At 34.7% G+C, this 21136-nt stretch overlaps 1 protein-coding gene across 8 annotated transcripts in view; it reads right to left on the reverse strand.

The window, feature by feature from the left end:
* Positions 1-3231: 3231 nt before the first annotated feature.
* The window catches only part of Glut1 (Glucose transporter 1), a 148827-nt gene continuing 130922 nt past the window's right edge, over positions 3232-21136 (reverse strand). For 5 of the 8 annotated variants that reach the window (XM_089098295.1, XM_089098293.1, XM_089098290.1 and 2 more), the window contains 2 exons: positions 18975-18995; positions 3232-3814 (listed from right to left, as the gene is read on the reverse strand). In XM_089098295.1, coding sequence (XP_088954421.1) covers positions 3703-3814; positions 18975-18995 — 133 coding nt within the window. In that variant the 3' untranslated portion in view covers positions 3232-3702. Of the gene's footprint in view, positions 6672-6974; positions 7106-18974; positions 18996-21136 lie in introns of those variants that run through there. The other 3 variants (XM_089098289.1, XM_089098292.1, XM_089098291.1) reach the window with 3 other exon arrangements.

Raw genomic sequence — 21136 nt, forward strand, 5'->3', positions numbered from 1 at the left:
AACTTAACTATAAAACAAATTTATAGTATGAAGGGCAAAAATTGAATACAAGATTTACGAAAGAATATGGGGTAAAATAAAAATATAAAACAGAACATTTTTTAAAACATGCTTCACCTCGAAAACTAACATAAAAGGAAAAATAAATTGCAGCCAAAAAATTTAAAAAGCTTTGAGGAGTTATTTTGAAGCGATAAATATGATCTTTTCGCTGCTGCACTTTTGTCATCTATTTAAAAATAGATCGACTGAAGTCAGACCTGAAGAACCAAAGATACATCTCGGCTAGGCCACATTTTATGTTTCGTAGCACCCTTCCCCCAACTGCTTACCACACCTGCTACTGCACCAATGCAGACTTTTTTCAAGAATATAAACAAGGTTCATTTTTTCTTATAATAAAAAAGCAATGATATCATTTTCCTCAAAATAGTTTGTGTTTCTAGCTTAGCACAGTGAAACAAGAGAAAATAAAAGCAGGTGGTCACCAATTTATAAATTTATTAAGCACAAGAAATATATAAAAACAGAAAATAAATACACACAGTATAGCAAATAAAACAATACGAAGGAAAGGGTGAATTAAAGTATATCAAGAAGAGAAAGCTTGGCAGCCTCAACGGACCTCTACCTCCCAAATTGAAAAGCAATTGCCTAAGATAATTTTTACATTTTGACCCCCTCCCCTCGCCTGCCCATGGAAAAATCCCTCTTCCCTCCTCAGGGATAGTATCCACCTATGTTTGTATTTTTACTTTTAGAACACACCATAAATAATCCGAGGTCAAATGAGTTTATTCACTTTTAGTTTTCCTACAAGTGATGTAATCATGAGCTTATATATTAACTATTTCATCACGTTTTGTGTGTTAATTTTTGTATCTGTTTTCTTTTTCATGTATGTAAAAAAACACATGTTTTTTCAATTGAAAGACAAGTATCTCTGTATATCTCTATACACTGAAGAGATAATAATCCATTTACGCTGAAGTTCAAATTATACTTGTTAAGAGCATGACTGACAACAAAACGTTGAGAATTTAGCGTAAAGAACGGGAATTTTAGATGGATCTCAGCCCCCCTCCCCCCTCATACGCGATTTTTAATTCTTGTCCGTTTTAAGTTTCGACGTCACCACTTGTTTGACAAAAAAAATTAACCAAGACAACTCTAAACACGAGGTGAGAAATTGCCTCCTTCAAACCTTTATTTTGTATCAAAGTTTAACTTTTATACCATTATTCTTCGAAAATAGTAATCAAACCTGAAAGAAGTGTACTCCCAAAAAATGGGCAGAGGGTGGGGAGGGGTTCCAGTCTTCAGACCACCATTTTGAAATATATCAAAGGAGATTGCTCTTGGGACATGTAATATGTCCGGGAGAAGTCCTCATCCCTTCCACCTCTTTGTGCAGGTTAGATGGGGTTAGAGCTAAATAGAAGTGCAATTTTTACGTTGCACTTTAGCGTAAGCACAGTGATTTGGCTATAATTGTTTCCGCAGCAGACTTTTATATCTATGATAAATGGAAATAATCGTTGCCATTCCTAAATCAGCAATAAATAGCTCTTATGACAGTACAAAAAAACTTTAGCGTAAAGAGCGAGGTAATGACTTGGGGGTGGTCCAAATCGCACACTTAATATTTTCTGTTAGTTTTAAGTTTTGATTTTGCTCCTTAGTTTCAGTTGAAAAACTTGTTTTTTAAAATTTAATTTCTGATCGTTTTTTAAATAATGCTGGAAAATCCGGCGCCCCCTTCATAGCAATGTCTTTTCCCCCATGAAAACTTCCTGCATGGAAAAATCCTCCCACGTAACCACCGGCCCCCCCTCTTTCAGAAAAAATCCCCCCTGAAAACTTCTGTATACTTCCCAATAACCAGTACTATATGTAAACATTGTATTTCTTCAATAAGAGAGAAGTCGTCTCTCCCTTTGCATCTGCCTTGTATGTCTATCTAAATATACTCATCCGAATAAAGGGAACTAAGGAGACAAGTCCCGTTACATGTTGATCTGAAGATGTTTTCTCGGTAATTTTGGGAATTCGAGTCTAAATTTTTTTTTGAGGTTTCAGGCACCCTTTCACCCCCCTCCCCTAAAATAATCCAATAGTTTCCTTCCTTGTGGTTGATCTGCAATTTTGTTTAATCTATAACCGACTGTCAGTAACACCGCATAAATATTGTACAATTATTGTCATTGATTTTTTTTTAGAGTGCATATATCTATACGTTGAGGGAACAAACCATCGTGCGGCAATATTTTCTTTGAAGCTGGGGGTTAAGCAGATGACAAATCAAGAGCTCTAAAGTGACCAGCCCTCGTAGAATATTTGCTCCATAGAATTTCTGCTCTTGCTGGCCCAACACTGTTCTTTTGCTGCGAGAAACAGCAGAAGTCGGCACCTTTCTATAACAATCTCTTTTGTAACGTAAAAGGGTAATAATACCAGAGATTAAAATTTCCTTTTGAATGATCCCCAGCATAATATTCTACTAACATCAGTACAACCATCCCTCGTAAAAGAAGTGATAAACACGCATCCGTGATCATTCATCTTGGGGAAAACAATATAGATTTTTGAGGGGTTGCAATTTTCAGTGTAGAATTAGGGACATTTTGAACTGTAGTTTTCGTCTAAATTTCTTCCCCCTTGCTCTTCGTTTTCTGAAGTTATGCAGATGTTCTTGTGATAATAAATAGTGACAGTTAATTTTAAAGTTGTGAGTTTTACATGATTGTACAGAGATGCTTTATGCAGAAGATTTGGACTTTTTGATAATCGATTTTCTAGAATTTTTTTCCCACATTACATTCCCACCCACTCCCAAAATTATTGTAAATGCCAAAAGGAAAGTCCTGTTTTCTGCCCTGTTGTGTCTACCCATAACAGGTATAGATAATCTTTTATACCCTCGTTCGTCGAGTGGTACAACACAAGCAGATAATGGGAAATAACCCGTTATCTCTCCTGATTCACGCATCTATTTTTCTTAATTAAATTCATTTAGTGTTGCAGGCAGTGGCAGATCCATGGGGGCGCCCCCCCCCTTGCATAGCCTAAAGTAGTGTAATTTACATAATTAACTCAAGTTTGCGTTAATTAAACTTGCTCCTAACGCAATTTTATCGGATAAACCTCTTTGCGCCCCCCCCCCGCCAAATTTTTTTTTTTTTATCGGATCAACCTATTTTGCCCCCCCCCTCCCCCCTACAAAAATCCTGGATCCGCCCCTGGTTTCAGATAATAATGTTCTGTAAATAAGTTATTTCGGTTGAATACTATACTGACGAGCCAACAGTATGTGACTATTATATGTAGCTTGTGACTGTGCTATTTTAACTTTTATATCATTATCAAACTTTGTTTTTTAGTGTTGGTTCCTATTGACAAAGGTTGACCCTTAGTTACCATACCATGGCGGCTTGATAATATAGCACTCAGTACAAAATAAAAATAATGGCACTCTGCTGAGGGTTGTACCGAAAAGCGGTTGTTAAGGTATGTTATCAACCAATAGAATATTCAAGCTCTTTAAAAGGACTTGATACCCTTCAAGTTAGGAATTGTGTCACTAACTTTGTGGTTCTGTTTATTTAAAAAAAGAACATGACAATTCAAAATAAAAAGTTGGCCAGCAAAATCAAAACAGGTTTTTAAGCAACAATTTCAAATAAGAAGAGGCATGCCTGGGTTTTATAGAGTCTTACGAGGTCCGTCCTTGGGAAATTTTTCCTCTGCCAACAATGCAGTATTCTCTTGGGCAGAAGGAGGGGCCAAAGTACTTAAATGCTGCATCTGGGCCATCCTAAAGTAAGACTGAAATCACTTAACGTACTGCAGGATTAGAAAGACAGAAGCGTTTTCTCCACGCCAACAGCTCAAAAGCGAATTACACTGTGGGAAACAGCTATGAATACAAAATAAAGCAACCTGTTTTAGCTGCAAAAGTTATAAATATTATATAGTTATGTATTTGCCTCTGGTCACAAATAATCGGGACAACTTTCTAAAACCAAAAACCGAATTTAGTTTTGCATGTGCACTATTTGAGACTTCAAACACTTATCCCTCGTAAATGTGTGAAATCACAATTTTGAATAAGTTTGATTCATTTGTCCTTTGGCTTTCCAGGAGCAAAGGGTGACTCAAAAGTAAATGGACTCAACCGTAAAGAGAAGTTACTGCAATTTTTTATTTATAATTTTCAATAAGTTTCATGCTGTGTTTACAGTCCAATGGTTTTCACTTTGTTTTTCTCGTTATTTTTTACTGACGGTTAAAGTTCTTCTCCCCAGACTCGTACGCTGAAAGAGGGGGTTAGGGCTAAAAAAAAGTCACTTGGTCTTTCCATGAAGAATGGTTCATTCAAAATAGGAATATTTCGTAATAAAATGTTGCTTTACTATTTGATTTAGACCCAAATAGTTTGGCTAAGGCAATTTTGAAGCAACTTTTTTTTAAGCGGAAATTTCAGCCCCGCTTAAATCTGTTTATCGGTATGTCTTGACATTCTGCAGGTATAATTTGACTTTTCGTTGAAATTTGATTAAGAGCCCACTACCTTGAAATTAGCACGAGTAACCGAATGATCTAATCCGTTTTCATGTAGATTATCTAGTTTTCAAAATATGAAGGCATTTCGGTTTTACTCAAACGCGTTATATCCGATTTTCTGAATATTGCAAATGAATGGAAATTACAGCTTATAATATCAAAACAATTTTCACCTTATCTTAAAGATCTTAAACCTTGTATGTACAACCAAATGGAAGCTTTTTCTAGTAAATTCAGCTCAAACGCTTTTTTCAGTTTTTCTATTTTCTCGTCAAATCAGCTCTCGTCTGCCGAACCTATTATCTACACAAAAAATTTATTTTCAGTTAAAGGTGAGCCTAGCCTCTCCATCCTTTTCTTGACACGGCGAGTCCAATGACAGGGTCAGACTTGTTCTTTTTGCTCCACATTTTGCGGAGGGTAACAACAGATTTCACCGGCTCTCAGCAGCCGCAACCAAGTACTAACATTACATAAGCTAGTATCTACGTCCAACAGGAAAGAGATTTCAAAAGTTCTGTATCTTCCTCTGTTTCTCCTGTTCTAAAAATTGAAAAAATCGCTATATTCTGTTATCAGATTTCAATTCGGAAGAATAAATAGATGGGGTAAACATCCAGCGCAGTGGACCAGATGAATGAAAGGTGACAGTACTCGGTTTCCTGCACTACGTCAACGCCTCTATTTTTTAACTTACACAAAAAGACAGGAACAGGATTCTATGTGCCCAAACTGTTCTCCCAAACCCCAAATAAGAAAACTGAATTAAAAAGTTCCTTATTTTTACTATCTCATTATACATGTTTTTAATATATTTTTGTTTCAATTATAAAAATCCAAAGCATATTATATATTTTTGTCACTATTATTTAAATTTGTTCATTTTGAAAAATTTCTAGACATTCACGTTTCATAAATTAATGCAGTCCAATTTTTGTAGGCAGTATCTGCCAGCTTTGTTTAGAGAATGCAGGAGGGGATATTGAGGGGTAGTACTGGCTGTCAGCGAACTATTAACGAAGAAAGTAATGGGTCCAACAACCCTTTTTATGTCATTACAAATACTATAAGGACAAGAAAAGAATTTCATTATATCTCATTATACATGTTTTTAATATATTTTCGTTTCAATTATAAAAATCCAAAGCATATTATATATTTTTGTCACTAAAATTTCTAGACAATCAAGTATAAATTTCTAGACATTCACGTTTCATAAATTAATGCAGTCCAGTTTTTGTAGGCAGTATCTGCCAGCTTTGTTTAGAGAATGCAGGAGGGCATATTGAGGGGTAGTACTGGCTGTCAGGGAACTATTATAAGGGGGGGGGGGCAAGAGGAGACCATATTCGGAGTCAAGAAGCATAGGCTATATAAAAAAATTCTCCAGATTATTTGGGGGGGGACCCTGTCCCCCAAACGACACCCCTGTAGACAAGTCTATTCTATTCATGCTCACGAATAGCAGTTTTACTGTATGCTACAGCAGTCCTTAAATGCCCATACACCCGGGATTCCAAAAATTAATGAACATAATTTAAACAAATCAATTAATATGTCATCCATAATTGTAACTAGTCAGAAAATAATTAAGGAAAGAAAGATTATTATGACTGTAATTTGAGCTTTAATAACTATAAAGCACTAACTAAGGTTTTTCGAAAAATTTAGACAAGGATCTTTCAACCACAGGCAAATACTCTAAAACAGTAAAAAACACTGCAAGCAAACAATTCTAACTAAGTTCAAACGGAAATAACTCAAAAATTTTTCTTATGACTAAAATTGTTATTAAAATAAGTTAATTGAGCTTATTAGTAATTTAAAAGAGGATGAGATTCAGCGACAAAGTATTACTGATTTGGCCATTTCTTATCCTTAGGTTCCTCCAAGGGATCATTTCTGAGAACTGTTTCTTAGTTCCAAGAATTTGCCGTTTCTGACTTAAAACTTTTAAGGTTCTAAAGATAAACAAACAAAGGTTTCATATCATACATAAAGGTAGTACAAAAAGAAAAATCAAAACATATAAAGTAAGAACACAGGCACGAATTTACATAGGAGATTCTTCTGAGTCTGATTCGCTGGGCTTATCGCCGAAAGTTTTTCTGTAATAATAAATTTAAAAAGCTCATAAAACATAAAAAAAACACAAAAAGTAAAATAAAATTATGGAATACAAGAAAAGGAAAAAAGAAGCAAAACAAGCAAAACGAAGAACCTTTTTTTTTCTTTTTTTGCAAATGTTAAATATTATGCGGCTTTGTGTGCAGACATGCGTCTCTCGAGCCATTTTGTAGACCAGTAGGAAATTTTAAAATTTAAAGTAAAAATTTTTGTAACTTTTTCAGTCCTATTGCAAAAATCTGAGTCCCAACAAAAGGGACTTAAAACTCTCAAATTCCTAAAAATAACTAACAAAGGTTTCATATTACAACATAAAGGCAGTACAAAACGGAAAAACCAAAGCAGTATATAGGCACGAGTTCACATAGGAGATTCTTCTGTGTCTGATCCACTGGGCTTATCACCAAAAATCTTTCTGCAATAATAAATTAAAAATCCAATAAAATTTAATGCAAAAGCAAAAAAGTTCAACAAATTAGTTAATGTTGACGTCATAACATCGAACGTCGAATAGTAAGAAATTGAGAATAACGCAGATTTTAACGAGAATAACGCTACTAAGGCTGCTAACGTCAAAATGTACAAGGAGCCAATTCGTTTTGAGCAAACGTTTGTATTCAAATATTTACTGGAAACTTCAGGGTCTTCATTATTATCATTATTTTTTCTTCTTTTTTTGGCAAAACTAAACCCTAATGCAACTTATTCATGTACCTTATTTGTAAAGGATTTCAGTTTTTTAAAGCCTTCTCAAAAGTTATTACACCAAAAAACCGGGGCTTGCTATTGATTTTTTTTCTCTATTTTTAGAAAAAACAGATTTTTCTAGAATTATCCAATAGAAACACTAAGATAAAGAAAAACACAAAGAAAACTTAAAAAAGATAAGAAAATAGTAAACATAACAGGAAAACACCAGCAAAATAAAATACATTATTAATCCGGGCGTGAGAAAAAAAAACAAAATAAAAAAAACAAAAAAAACGAGAACAACACAAACTAAAAAAGAGAAAAAAATAATTTTAGTTACTAAGTTTGGTAGTGCAATGCAGGTTAATCTAAGCGTACAATAAGTCTACCTTAAACAACAATAAAAATAAAAATAAATAAAATAGGTGGTAACATTCTTTTTATTATTACTATTTTTTTTTCTAGAGAAGCCCTTTTTAAGGTACCTCAAAAAGATATCTGCAAGAATTTTTTTTACCAGTATTGTTTTATAAAGAAAAAGACTCTTTTAAGACGTACAAAATCAATGCATTGGAAGCGGAAAAATATCTGAAATCAAGAATTAAACATGCTCTAGCCTACAATGTACAGAGTTTGGATGGCTCAAATACCTTCTTGTTTCACACAAAAACAAAAAACAACAACAAAAGACAAGGTATTCTAAGGATTTGGAAGCCAAGTTTTCTTCTTGAAACTTAGTAAAGCGTAAATATTTGGAATACGCATGAGAAGAAATAGTTTTACTATCGATTTAAAAAAAAGAAAAAAGTGAAATTATTGATCTTCTTTGTAGAAACCCCTGCACACAAACCGCTCGATCTCTAGTCTTGAACCTTCGTATTTTGTAATTCGGACCAAGAGTTATGGAAAAGCCCCCACGACCATAAATTTAACGACATAACGACATAACATAACGACCAATACCCAAATCGTATTGACATCCCTATGACTAATGATATAGACAAGGGTTACAGTAATCAACGATGAAGAAAAATGGCTGAAAAGCGAATATTTCGTCAACACAAGAAGAATCTAATGTCTAAACCAACTATATAATAATTTACACCAATCCTAAGAAGTCGGATTATGCAGTTTACAGAAAAAAGAAAGAAAATATACATAACTATAATTATTATTCTTATTTTACTGCATACTTTTATAATGAATTTAACTTGTAGGTTTATGTTAATACAATTTCTTTTGCTTCGGCCTCCTTAAGTAATTTATTCTTGTTTTATTATCCATATTTGATTTAGTAACACGAAAAGCATGTAGACGAGGGGGAGAGGGGGGGGGTGTCCAGGACCACGCACCCCTTCTCTGAAAGTCAAGAGATTTTCACATTTTCATTCATAATTTTCAATATTTTCTGCATAGTCCCTGGAAATGTTATGTGCCTTTCTGAATTTTATTTTCGTCAAAACCATTTCACTGCCCCAAAAATGGACTTCTGTGTATATGCCTGCAGTCACCGATGTATCAACAACTCACCCATATTAATTAACAACAGTAATGATAATGTGAATTTTGAAAATTTCTAGTTTGATAATACTGTGGCATATGGACGATGGAAAAAATTAATCTTTGAATCGGAATGAATCGATAAGGATACATTAACGGATTACCCATTCTTCTGTAATCTATAGAATAGATTAAGAGCAAAGGATGACAACTAAAAGTAAGAAATTTGTTTTGATTTTACAAGCCAAATATGCTTATTGGTCGCGCGGGAGACATATATAAATTTTAGCATTTTTAAATGATTCTTTTACTATTACTTTTGGATACTACTTCCAGCTAAGTAAATTCTGTTACTAGGATACCTATTTTAAAGCTTAACAAAATAGAAAATAAACTATTTTTGTGCAAGGGCCAAGTGAAAAGTACACATACAAAATACTAATTAAAGACCTTCGGCTAATCTTACTGGGTAAACGTTTACTGCGGAAACAAATTGATGGGAATTCAAAAAAATGCCTGAAGCCCTTCAAAATGGTTGTGGATCGAAATGAAAACTGCACCGTTAGAATCACCATGGACGATTAGAAGAAATAGAAAATTGCAGACCCTCATCTTGACCGCGGAAACGATTTAATGAGAATTCCAAAGAATGGCCTGAAGCCCCTCAAAAGAGGTTGTGGATCGAAATGAAAACTGTATCGTCAAAATCACCGTAGACAATTAGGAGAATTAGAAGAATTACAGACCCCTATCTTGACCGCAGAAACACATTTATGGAAATTCCACAAAAACGGCTGAAATCCCTCAGACATGGTTGTGGATCGAAATAAAAACTGCACCGTTAAAATCACCAAAGGCGACTAGGAGAATTAGAAGAATTACAGACCTTCATCTTGACCGCGGAAACAAATTTATGGAAATCCCAAAACAGTGCCTAAACCCCTCAAAAATCGTTGTGGATGAAAATGGAAACTGCATCGTTAGAATCACCATAGACGATTAGGAGAATTAGAAGAATTACAGATGCTCATATTGACCGCGGAAACAAATTTATGGGAATTCCAGAAAATAACCTGAAACCCCTCAAAAATGGCTATGAATTGAAATGAAAACTGGATTTTTAGAATCACCATAGACGATTAGGCGAATTAGAAGAATTACAGAGCCCCATCTTGACCGCCGAAATGAATCAATGAGAATTCCAAGAATAGCCTGAAATCCCTTAAAAATGGTTGGGGATCGAAATGAAAACTGCATCGTTAGAATCACCATAGACGATTAGAAGAGTTAGAAGAATTCAAGACCCTCATCTTGACCGCGGAAACAAATTTATGGAAATTCCAAAACAGAGTCGGAAACCCCTCAAAAATGATTGGGGATCGAAAAGAAAACTGCATCGTTAAAATCACCATAGACGATTAGAAGAGTTAGAAGAATTCAAGACCCTCATCTTGACCGCGGAAACACATTTATGGAAATTCCAAAACAGAGCCTGAAACCCCTCAAAAATGGTTGGGGATCGAAATCAAAACTGCAACGTAATACTCACCATAGACTATTAGAAAAGTTAGAAGAATTACAGATCCTCATCTTGACCGCGGAAACAGATTTATGGAAATTCTAAAACAGAGCCTGAAGCCCCTCAAAAATGGCTGTGGATCGAAATGAAAACTACATCGTTAGAGTCACAATAAACGAGTAGGAGAATTAGAACTAGAAGAATTACAGAAGCTCATCTTGACAGCAGAAAATAATTTTTGGTAATTCCAAAACATAGCCTGAAACCCCTCAAAAATGGCTGTGGACTGAAATGAAAACTGCATCGTTAGAGTCACCATAGACGATTAGGAGAATTAGAACTAGAAGAATTACAGAAGCTCATCTTGACCGCTGAAACGAATTTTTGGGAATTCCGAAAAATAGCCTAAAATCCCTCAAAAATGGTTGTGGATTGAAATGAAAACTGCATCGTTAGAATCACCATAGACGATTAGGAGAATTAGAAGAATTACAGAAGCTCATCTTGACCGCGGAAACAAATTTAGGGAATTCAGAAAACTAGCCTGAAATCCCTCAAAAATGGTTGTGGATTGAAATGAAAACTGCATCGTTAGAATCACCATAGACGATTAGGAGAGTTAGAAGAAACAGACCCTCGTCTTGACTGCGGAAAAAAATTTGTGGAAATTCCAAAACAGAGTCTGAAACCCCTAAAAAATGGTTGTGGATCGAAATGAAAACTGCCTCGTTAGAATCATCATAGACGATTAGGAGAATTAGAAGAACTACAGACCCTCATCTTGACCGCGGAAACAAATCTATGGGAAATCCAGAAAATATCCTGAAACCCCTCGAAAATGGTTGTGGATCGAAATAAAACGGGATCGTTAGACTCACCATAAAGGATTAGGAGAATTAGAAGATTTACAGACCCTCATCTTGACCGCGGAAACGAATTTATGGGAATTCCAAAACAGAGTCGGAAACCCCTCAAAAATGATTGGGGATCGAAAAGAAAACTGCATCGTTAAAATCACCATAGACGATTAGAAGAGTTAGAAGAATTCAAGACCCTCATCTTGACCGCGGAAACACATTTATGGAAATTCCAAAACAGAGCCTGAAACCCCTCAAAAATGGTTGGGGATCGAAATCAAAACTGCAACGTAATACTAACCATAGACTATTAGAAAAGTTAGAAGAATTACAGATCCTCATCTTGACCGCGGAAACAGATTTATGGAAATTCTAAAACAGAGCCTGAAGCCCCTCAAAAATGGCTGTGGATCGAAATGAAAACTACATCGTTAGAGTCACCATAAATGATTAGGAGAATTAGAACTAGAAGAATTACAGAAGCTCATCTTGACAGCAGAAAATAATTTTTGGTAATTCCAAAACAGAGCCTGAAACCCCTCAAAAATGGCTGTGGACTGAAATGAAAACTGCATCGTTAGAATCACCATAGACGATTAGGAGAATTAGAACTAGAAGAATTACAGAAGCTCATCTTGACCGCGGAAACGAATTTTTGGGAATTCCGAAAAATAGCCTAAAATCCATCAAAAATGGCTGTGGCTCGAAATGAAAACTGCATCGTTAGAATCACCATAGACGATTAGGAGAATTAGAAGAATTACAGAAGCTCATCTTGACCGCGGAAACAAATTTAGGGAATTCAGAAAACTAGCCTGAAATCCCTCAAAAATGGTTGTGGATTGAAATGAAAACTGCATCGTTAGAATCACCATAGACGATTAGGAGAATTAGAAGAATTACAGAAGCTCATCTTGACCGCGGAAACAAATTTAGGGAATTCAGAAAACTAGCCTGAAATCCCTCAAAAATGGTTGTGGATTGAAATGAAAACTGCATCGTTAGAATCACCATAGACGATTAGAAGAGTTAGAAGAAACAGACCCTCGTCTTGACTGCGGCAAAAAATTTGTGGAAATTCCAAAACAGAGTCTGAAACCCCTAAAAAATGGTTGTGGATCGAAATGAAAACTGCCTCGTTAGAATCATCATAGACGATTAGGAGAATTAGAAGAACTATAGACCCTCATCTTGACCGCGGAAACAAATCTATGGGAAATCCAGAAAATATCCTGAAACCCCTCGAAAATGGTTGTGGATCGAAATAAAACGGGATCGTTAGACTCACCATAAAGGATTAGGAGAATTAGAAGATTTACAGACCCTCATCTTGACCGCGGAAACGAATTTATGGGAATTCCAACAAATAGCCTGAAATCCCTCAAAACTGGTTGTGAAACGAAAAGAAAACTGCACCGTTAGAATCAACATAGACGATTAGAAGAATTAGAAGAATTACAGAGCCTCATCTTGACCGCGGTAAGAAATCTTTGGGAATTCAAAAAAATAGTCTGAAATCCCTCAAAAATTGTTGTGGATCGAAATGAAAACTGCATCGTTAGAATCACCATAGAGGATCAAGAGAATTAGAAGAATTACAGAACCTCATCCTGACCGATGAATTTATGGGAATTGAATTCCGAAAAATAGCCTGAAATCCCTCATAAATGGTTGGGATCGAAATCAAAACTGCATCGTTAGAATTACCATAGACGATTAAGAGAATTATAGACCCTTATCTTGACCAATAAGGAAAATCATTTATTCACATGGAAAGCAGTGGTGACTACTCTTTTTCTTTTCTTCGCCGCTCGTGGGGCGCTGAAACACCATAGATAGATGTTTAAGGGCTTATTTGAAAGGAATAGCAAATAGAAAAGCAATTTTGCTGACTTTTGTCACCCCCCTCCACCTGCTCGACCCTTCGGCCCTTGTAAATAAATGAAACATAAATAGATGATAGATCTAGATGAATACGTCAAACCAAAACGAAGAGATATTGGAGTGTATAATCAAGTCAAACTTCAAACCAACAAATAGTATCAAAATGAAGAGTGGGGGTGCCACCCTGAATATCAGAAAATTACATTTATGATTCTCAATTATTTTTATTATTCTAAAAGCCCTTTGTTTTGGTTAAAATATTCCCTTCTGATTCTGTTTCATTCAAACAATCGGAAAATTGATGGTTAAATTAAAGTTTTAGAACAAAAATTGATAATTTCCGAAGCATCTATTAGCAAATTGAAACAATATTTCGAATTGACGAATTAATATTTGATTTACCAATAAATTTTTATACTTTTGAAAGGAATGTGTTTAAAATAAAGAAATTATGGATAAAAATTTACAGCATTTTATGCCAACGAAACTGGATTAGAAGCTTAAAATATAATGATATCAATTTTTGGAGATATCTTCATTTTTGTAGTTTCAGGGTTATAATAATATAAAAAAAAACTTTCAAAATACATTTTATTTTCAGTGAAGGGAAAATGACGCTCTAGATTTTGGAGGAATTAAGGTGTTAGAAAATGGTCTGCTATTATTTGTGGTAATTTCTGTTCATTAAAATTTAATTTATTATTCATTTTAATTTCTGTTCGATACAGATTTTATCAATTCATCCATAGCAGTATGTTAACCCTGTGGAAGCACGGGGGGGGGGGATTGATCTCTGCTTGGTAATACGGGTACTTGGTAATAAGGCCTCAGCTGATGCAGGGCCTAGAATTGCATGAAAATTATACATTAGCAACTCCAAATAATCAAACAGGAAATATATAGAAGTAAATGTTTTTTTTTAAGGCTGATGTGACTCTTCATTTTAATTTCTGGTCGTTTTTTTAGAGTTCATTCATTCAATCGCAGGAATTTCTGGTTATTTGAAAGTGGAATTATTATATGACTTTATTTATGCTCGTTTTAGGTTCTAATATGACTTTACATTTCTTTGGAAAACTTTTTTTTGTAATATATACTATTTAAAATTAATTTCTGTTAGTTTATTAACTGGCTTGTTTTTATATAAATTAATTAAAGAAATGTTTTTGAATTTGTTTTCAGCTTTACTACATAAGAACTAGAATTCTGGATTACAATTTAAATGTTGGGCAAAATTGAACATATAGTCAAAATTTTTAATCAGCCATATTTTTGTACAATTATTCAGCAGTATTTTTAATGTAGATGAGGAGGGGCTTTCAAATTATACAAAATGAAAATCTGAATAGGTCCAGGACTGAAGCTACCCTGCCACCCAAAACTGAATAAAATCATATTTTAGCCATACAGAACTTTTTTCCAAGGCCAATTCCTATGGAAAAAATTGTGGAAACTTTGGAAAATACTTATTTCATTGGATATCGAAAGTTCTACTGCCCATTTTAAGAAATCAAAAGTGAATGTAGGTCAACCAGGCCCCCCCCCCCCGCCCCTATTTCTGCCCCCACCAAAGAATTCTGATCAAATTTGAGATATCCATTTTTCAAAATAGTTGAAAGGTCCAATAAATATGCCTCCGGGGATATAATGACCTCGTCAGCCCTCAGGGCAAGGACTGTAAGTTGTACGAGTTGCCCATTGCTTAACTGTAGGTTTTGCTATAGGGAAAGGGGGTCATATTTGATCCTGGGTCTGCAATTAAGGTGGAACTTCAGGGAATGCTAAACTAAATCAAAATACACATGTGCATGCAGGTTGTCAAAAGAGTGAATCAGCAAAAAATTAATTTTTTTTAGCCTGTGATGGGAATTTCCTTCTCTCTTTAGAATCTTTCAATTGTTTTGTTTGACTTTTTCGTATTGTTGATTTAATCAAACGAATATTCTTGAGAATTTCCTTTTGTTTGTATATTTTCCATTTATTTCATGCATGCAAGAAATTTTTAGCCTTTTCAATTTTTTTTTTGTCCATATTCTTTCTGAATCAGTAGTCTATGAAACTGAATCTGATTCTCGTGGGTTCTAGAGAGTCTAGTATCGTGCTGAATTTGCTCTCAGGTTTTTTATCCTTTTTTTTCGTTTCTTAAATTCGCTTTTGTCCTTATTTTTTTTCTTTTTCTGCCTGGTATTTCTTTTTATTTTTTCGATTTCTTCTGCCCATTTTCTTTATGAATCAGTCATGAGTTCAGTTTGCTTTTCACGAGTTCTAGAGTCTCGTACCGAGCTATATTTCTTTTCATATTTTTGATCTTTTTTTTCTTACGTTTCATTTTGTCCTTATTTTTTTCGTTTTCTTTCTGGATTTTTTTCTTTTTACCGTTATCCATTTAACTTCTCCGTTCTGAAGATAAACATGTTTCTGCTTGTTGAAACATGATTAGCAGTGGCTGGAAAGCGGCTATAACAGTTCCATTTAAAGCGTTAAGTGACTCATAAAATGTGTCCCAAGTCGAACCACTTTTTTGAGATCCTTTCAATTGTTTTGTTTCCGTTATTATTTTTTTCTTCTTCTCTGTTCTCCTGTTTTCATTTCTTAGTGATCCAGCAGAAATCCCAGAGGCTCTTTATTTCGCAGGGCTTTTACTACTTATCCTGCTTTTACGGCTACTTTTACTGTTGCTACTATACGATGATGATGAATCTACTAAACGATGGTTCCCAGCATTCTTCTTTCGGCTGTTTGTCTTCTAACACTATTTGTGTTAGAAGCAAATTATGCAAACTAACACTACTAAAAGAAAGTGAGCTTGATCTACAGGATTGTGAAAAATCCATGTAGCCAGGATTCCTTCCACCCTTTTTAATGTATTAAATTAAAAAACAAGTTTTTCAACCGAAAGCAGGGAGCAACACTAAAATTTAAAACGAACAGAAATTACTACGTAAATGAAGGGATTTGTCCCCTCCTAAACATCTCACTCTTTGCTCTCGAGTTTTTAGTGATTTTAAAAAGCGTCTTATTGTTCTAATTACACGACCCTTGTGTTTCAGGATTCATTATTAAAGGATCGGGACAACATTCAAACTTTAGCGTAAGGAGCGAGGTGTTGAGGAGGGGGCAACCCCCTTTATATGCGTAATCATTTCTGTTCGTTGTTTTAATGTTGCTCCTTACTTTCAGTTAAAAAAAAACTTGTTTTTTTTTGTTTATTTAATTTCTGATCTTTTTTAAATAATGCCAGGAAATCTGACCCTACCTCCACGGAGAAACCCCCTCCCCACAGAAATATGCTCTAGACAATTCAATCCCGGTGCAAATTGCCCCATACAATTAGTCTCAACTAATCCGTGCGTGATATTGAGACTGAAAAGCGAAAGCAAGACATATATAAGAATTTTGTATAGTAAATCTAGCAAATTCCGCCCAGTGTAAATGTTCCCCTGGGTCTCTTAATCCCTGGAAACTTCCCACTTCGTGGAAAATGCTCCCGGGGACAAAAACAGCAGAAAATTTGTCGCCTCCCCCACCCGAAAATGTATGCCTACATCCCAATAAAAATACTATGGTAAACAGTGTGCAAATATTATAACTTAAAGACCTTTCCCCTGGGGCTGTGGGGGGGGGGGGTCATGCTCAAAGGCACATTTATCGGGCCTTTTAACTATGATAAACAAAATGGCTATCTCAAAATTTGGATGACGATTTTGGGGAAAAAGGGGCGGGGGAGGGGGCCTAGTTGCACTCCAATTTTTTAATTTGGGTAAGATTAAACTTATTCAAATATATATATTTGGAATCAGCATAAAAAGCCAATTCTTTTTATATATCTTTTGGTATCAAAATTCCGTTTTTTAGAGTTTCGGTTACTATTGAGCCGGGTCGCTCCTTACTTACACTTCGTTACCACGAACTGTTTGATTTATTTCTGCATTCTCCGCTATTTTCCCTACTTTTACAGCAGTTTTTGTGAACGGTACCATCGGTAGATGGCAAACTGCCGCTTGTCTCATTCCCATTACAGTCTTCACCGTTCCTGCTGTAACATTCGGAAGAACTGTTACTTATTTTACTACTACGGCTTCTTCCATTATTTGCCAACTTTTCCCTTTTTTTTGTCGTTTCGACACAAATCCAATATGATATTTACCAGTCTCTTTGCACAATTGTTTTTCTCAAATTTTGCCTATTTACAGTGCTTTTATGCCCACTTCTACTGCTGCTACTTGAAGAACTGTCGGCAACCTCGCTCTTACGACTTCTACCGTTACAATGTCAAATACCGTCCATATGTCCATTTTAAAAATTTAGAAGAACAACATGTCTTTATATTTTTCTTTACTAAACTCCTTACGCAATAATTATCAAGCTTGTCTTGCTGCCATCACCTTAGCATTTATGCTATCATGCTGTTTAATCTGGAGCAATGATAAGTTTCTATTTATCAATCAGTCAGGTTCTAACACTTTGTTGAGGATATAATTATTGACAGAAATATTTTCTATTCTGTAAAAAGCTAAGTTTTCAGTCAAACCTGAGTTTATTTAAAGGTCAGTATATATAATTATACTGGCTCTTTCTTCTGACAAAAAAATAATAATACGAAATTCAACATTTTTTCAGATGGGAACTTGAAAGCTTTAATATAGGGTTCTCTCATGATAAGCATAATGTTTTTTGAAAGTACCGTCTCCAAAAATGTAACTAAAGTTATTCACCCTATACACGGGCATTTTAGCATGATATCATGTCGCATGACGTCAAGTACAATAATAATTTATCTTTTCTCATTTGATTGTTTGACCCATAGAAGGGCCGCGCCAAATCAGAACGGATTCGCTACAAAAAAAAGGCTTTTAGTTTACTATCTGTGGTAGTTTCTCTGACTCTGTCAATTGGTCAAATCAGTGAGACCACTATGCGTCTTCTTTCTTATTCATCATATCATCATCATCATTCTTATTCATCATCATCATATCATATTCATCATCAATGGTATAATACACATTATTTGCAATCATTTTATATACGAACTCGTAGTTTCGAAACGAAATTGCTCAGAACTTGCTTATTTCCAGGGAACTTGCTATGATTTTGGAGAGTTGGGGAGCTTCTATGTGAAATCTCCGAAACCACTAAATATCTTCCTTCTTTTTATCTTGTAAGAACATACAGCATTTGTTATTATTTTATGTTCAATCTCGTCGTTTTAAATCGATATTGTCCAAAAATTATTAATTCCAGAAAACAGGTTATGATTTTGGAGTGTCGAGCTGCTTGGTATACAGTAAATTGGTCCATGACTAGGCCTGATTTCATAAAGAGCGGCATATTGTTTTCCAGACATCCGAATTTTAAGTTCTTAATTTTCGTAAAATATGCCTTCAAGCAAAAAAGCCAAGGAAGAGTACAAAGAGTATACACTGTTAACACACTCTTTTAGAAATTTGATGCGAGAATGTAATTAATCAACATTGAAATTTATCTCCCAACAAACAACATAGACAAAAATTACAGTTTGTGGAGGCTGTCGAAAAACGAAATGTCTATACATAGATTAATAAATCACTCTATTTCTTTGCTTTAGTTTTCAAAGCTTGAATTTACTTGATTTGACTGATTTCCTTAAAAAACAGACTTAAAAAAACAGACTGGGAGAATATTAACTTAAAACATTCGTCTGAGCCTGAATTGGAGTTTCTAAGCCAATTGGATTTTTGACTCTTCATTCAGACATTTGTAAATGCTTGCCTACGAATCTCACTAGAGACATGCCTAAGGAAAGCAACACATATAGAAATGACATCAATTAATCTACAGCATTCAATATATATTACCATGTTTGCCGCAATGTCCGCCTTTGTTGCGCAATTAAAAAGAGCATCTATCAATATATAGGTGGATTACAGAAAAACAAAAAAGAGAAAGAGAGAGAAAGAGAGAGAAAGAGAGAGAGAGAGAGAGAGGGGGGGGGAAGCAGAGAGACACGGACAGAGATAAAGCAGAAACTTGAAGGACATATCACTAAAAAGGAGATGCAACTCGATTAAAAATCGTTAGCTAAATTAGGATATTTTGACTTAAGAATCAGAGTTAATGTTACGTAAAAAATACGTCATCTTGTGTTCCATCTCCTTCCAAAGGTCGGACCTGTTTACACTCATGGCAATATGAACACCAAAATGTTGCTTTAATTACCAACTGTTGTCCATTACTCTGCCCCAAGAGTTTGACTATTACCCCCCTCCCATTAGCAAATATATTCCTCAGTCCAGTCAAACATATATAGGGAAATAATCGCCCATGCATGCAGAAAAAAACTGTACAACGCTAGCATCATCATAATATTCTCCCAGGTGATGGCAAGATGTAAAATGAATCTTTTATAGGAATAAATTTTGATAATCACGCGATACTATGCAGTCTTGTAATTAGGGATAATAGTCAACAGCCCCCATAGCTCCTTAATACCGAAAAATATAGGCAAGGTGGTGTCATTATTTCAATTTTCTGTTCTATTTAAAATTTACACATATATTCGCATGTTTCAGGAATTTCTGTAATTTCATTCTCGTCATTTACTTAATTTATTTTATTATTATATTGAAGAATTCAAATTCTCACCAGAATGTCAAAGTTTATCTCTTGGAAAATACATTTACACAAAAACGCACCCCCCTTCCTCATGGCTCCATGGCCAAATGATTAAGCCAATTTAGGCCATGGCCAATTTAAGATAATCCCGACAAAACTAATTCTCATTTACTCTATAGTATTTAAAAAAAAAAGAAATGAAAGGAACAGTTTTGATCTATATAATAAGGTTCTGGGGCTTGAATTTCAAAATAAGTGCCGTCGTAGTACTAGTTCTCGACATTAGGCTATGATTGGTGGGGTGAAAAATCAGAGTTTTTGTTTTTTTATTCCCAGCTCTTATGTAAATTTGGTGTGGAAAAATCATTTTTGGAGTCTAGTTCGATCAGTGTTCCCCTTATCTGAGTCAACACGCCACAAATAATTGTTCCTTGATTAAATGACATAAATATTATTAATATATTTTCTATATAAAAGTGTATTAAAATATAAAGTATTATATCGAATATTTTGTTTTTAAGTTGTTTTTATTACAATATAATTATTACAATAGATATTGTTATTTTGACAGAAAAGCTCAATGGCCAGTACTCAAAACGTGTTATAACAGGGATAATTCATGACATTGACACCGAATTAAATTTAAGAGTCTATTATCTAATTGTATGTTATTACTTTCAGCCTGATATTGCTGAAAACAACAGACCCAGATATTCAGTAAAAGGGCATAAGAACATAAGCGGTTTTGCGCTTACAGTGATAAGAGTGTACTCATTTTTTGTTATTCAGTGTTTTGAGACGAAAAAAATAACTAATAATTGATTATTATCATTAATATAACAGGTCAAAATTGCAGAGAACATAGTTTTTTCAACTGAAAGTAAGGAGCAACATTAAAACTTAAACCGAACAGAAATAATTACGTATATGAGGGAGTTCACCCCCTAGTCAATACCTCGCTCTTTACGCTAAAGTACGAATTTGGTTTGAATCACAAATCCTGAATCCCAAAGGCCGTTTAATTAGAATAGATAGCTCTTTTGAAAGTACAACAGATGGTAAAAACTAATCTTTTGCGGTAGAGTTTTAGTCGCAAAACTGGTAGAGTTTACTTCAAAGTGTTGGCAACGCTGCTTTGGACTTGTCACCGGTAGATATCCAATGGATACGGTGTGTTTGATATTTATTTAACAATTGACCAGCTTGTACACAAATTCCATAAGCGTCATGGAAGTATTGCCGTAGTTCAAAAGTTATTAAACTTGTGAGTTTTTTTTTGCTAGTGCAAATTGATTTCCTTATTTATTCTCCTCTAGAATAAACAATTCATAAGTCATAGCTAGAATTCATATTTTGTACAGATGGTTGATGTAAATTTTAATTATAAAAAAAAGAAAATAAAAGG

Source organism: Artemia sp. Qi Xiang Cuo, chromosome 12 (genome assembly GCF_049724085.1).
Source record: "Artemia sp. Qi Xiang Cuo chromosome 12, ASM4972408v1, whole genome shotgun sequence".
Taxonomy (NCBI): Eukaryota; Metazoa; Arthropoda; class Branchiopoda; order Anostraca; family Artemiidae; genus Artemia; species Artemia sp. Qi Xiang Cuo.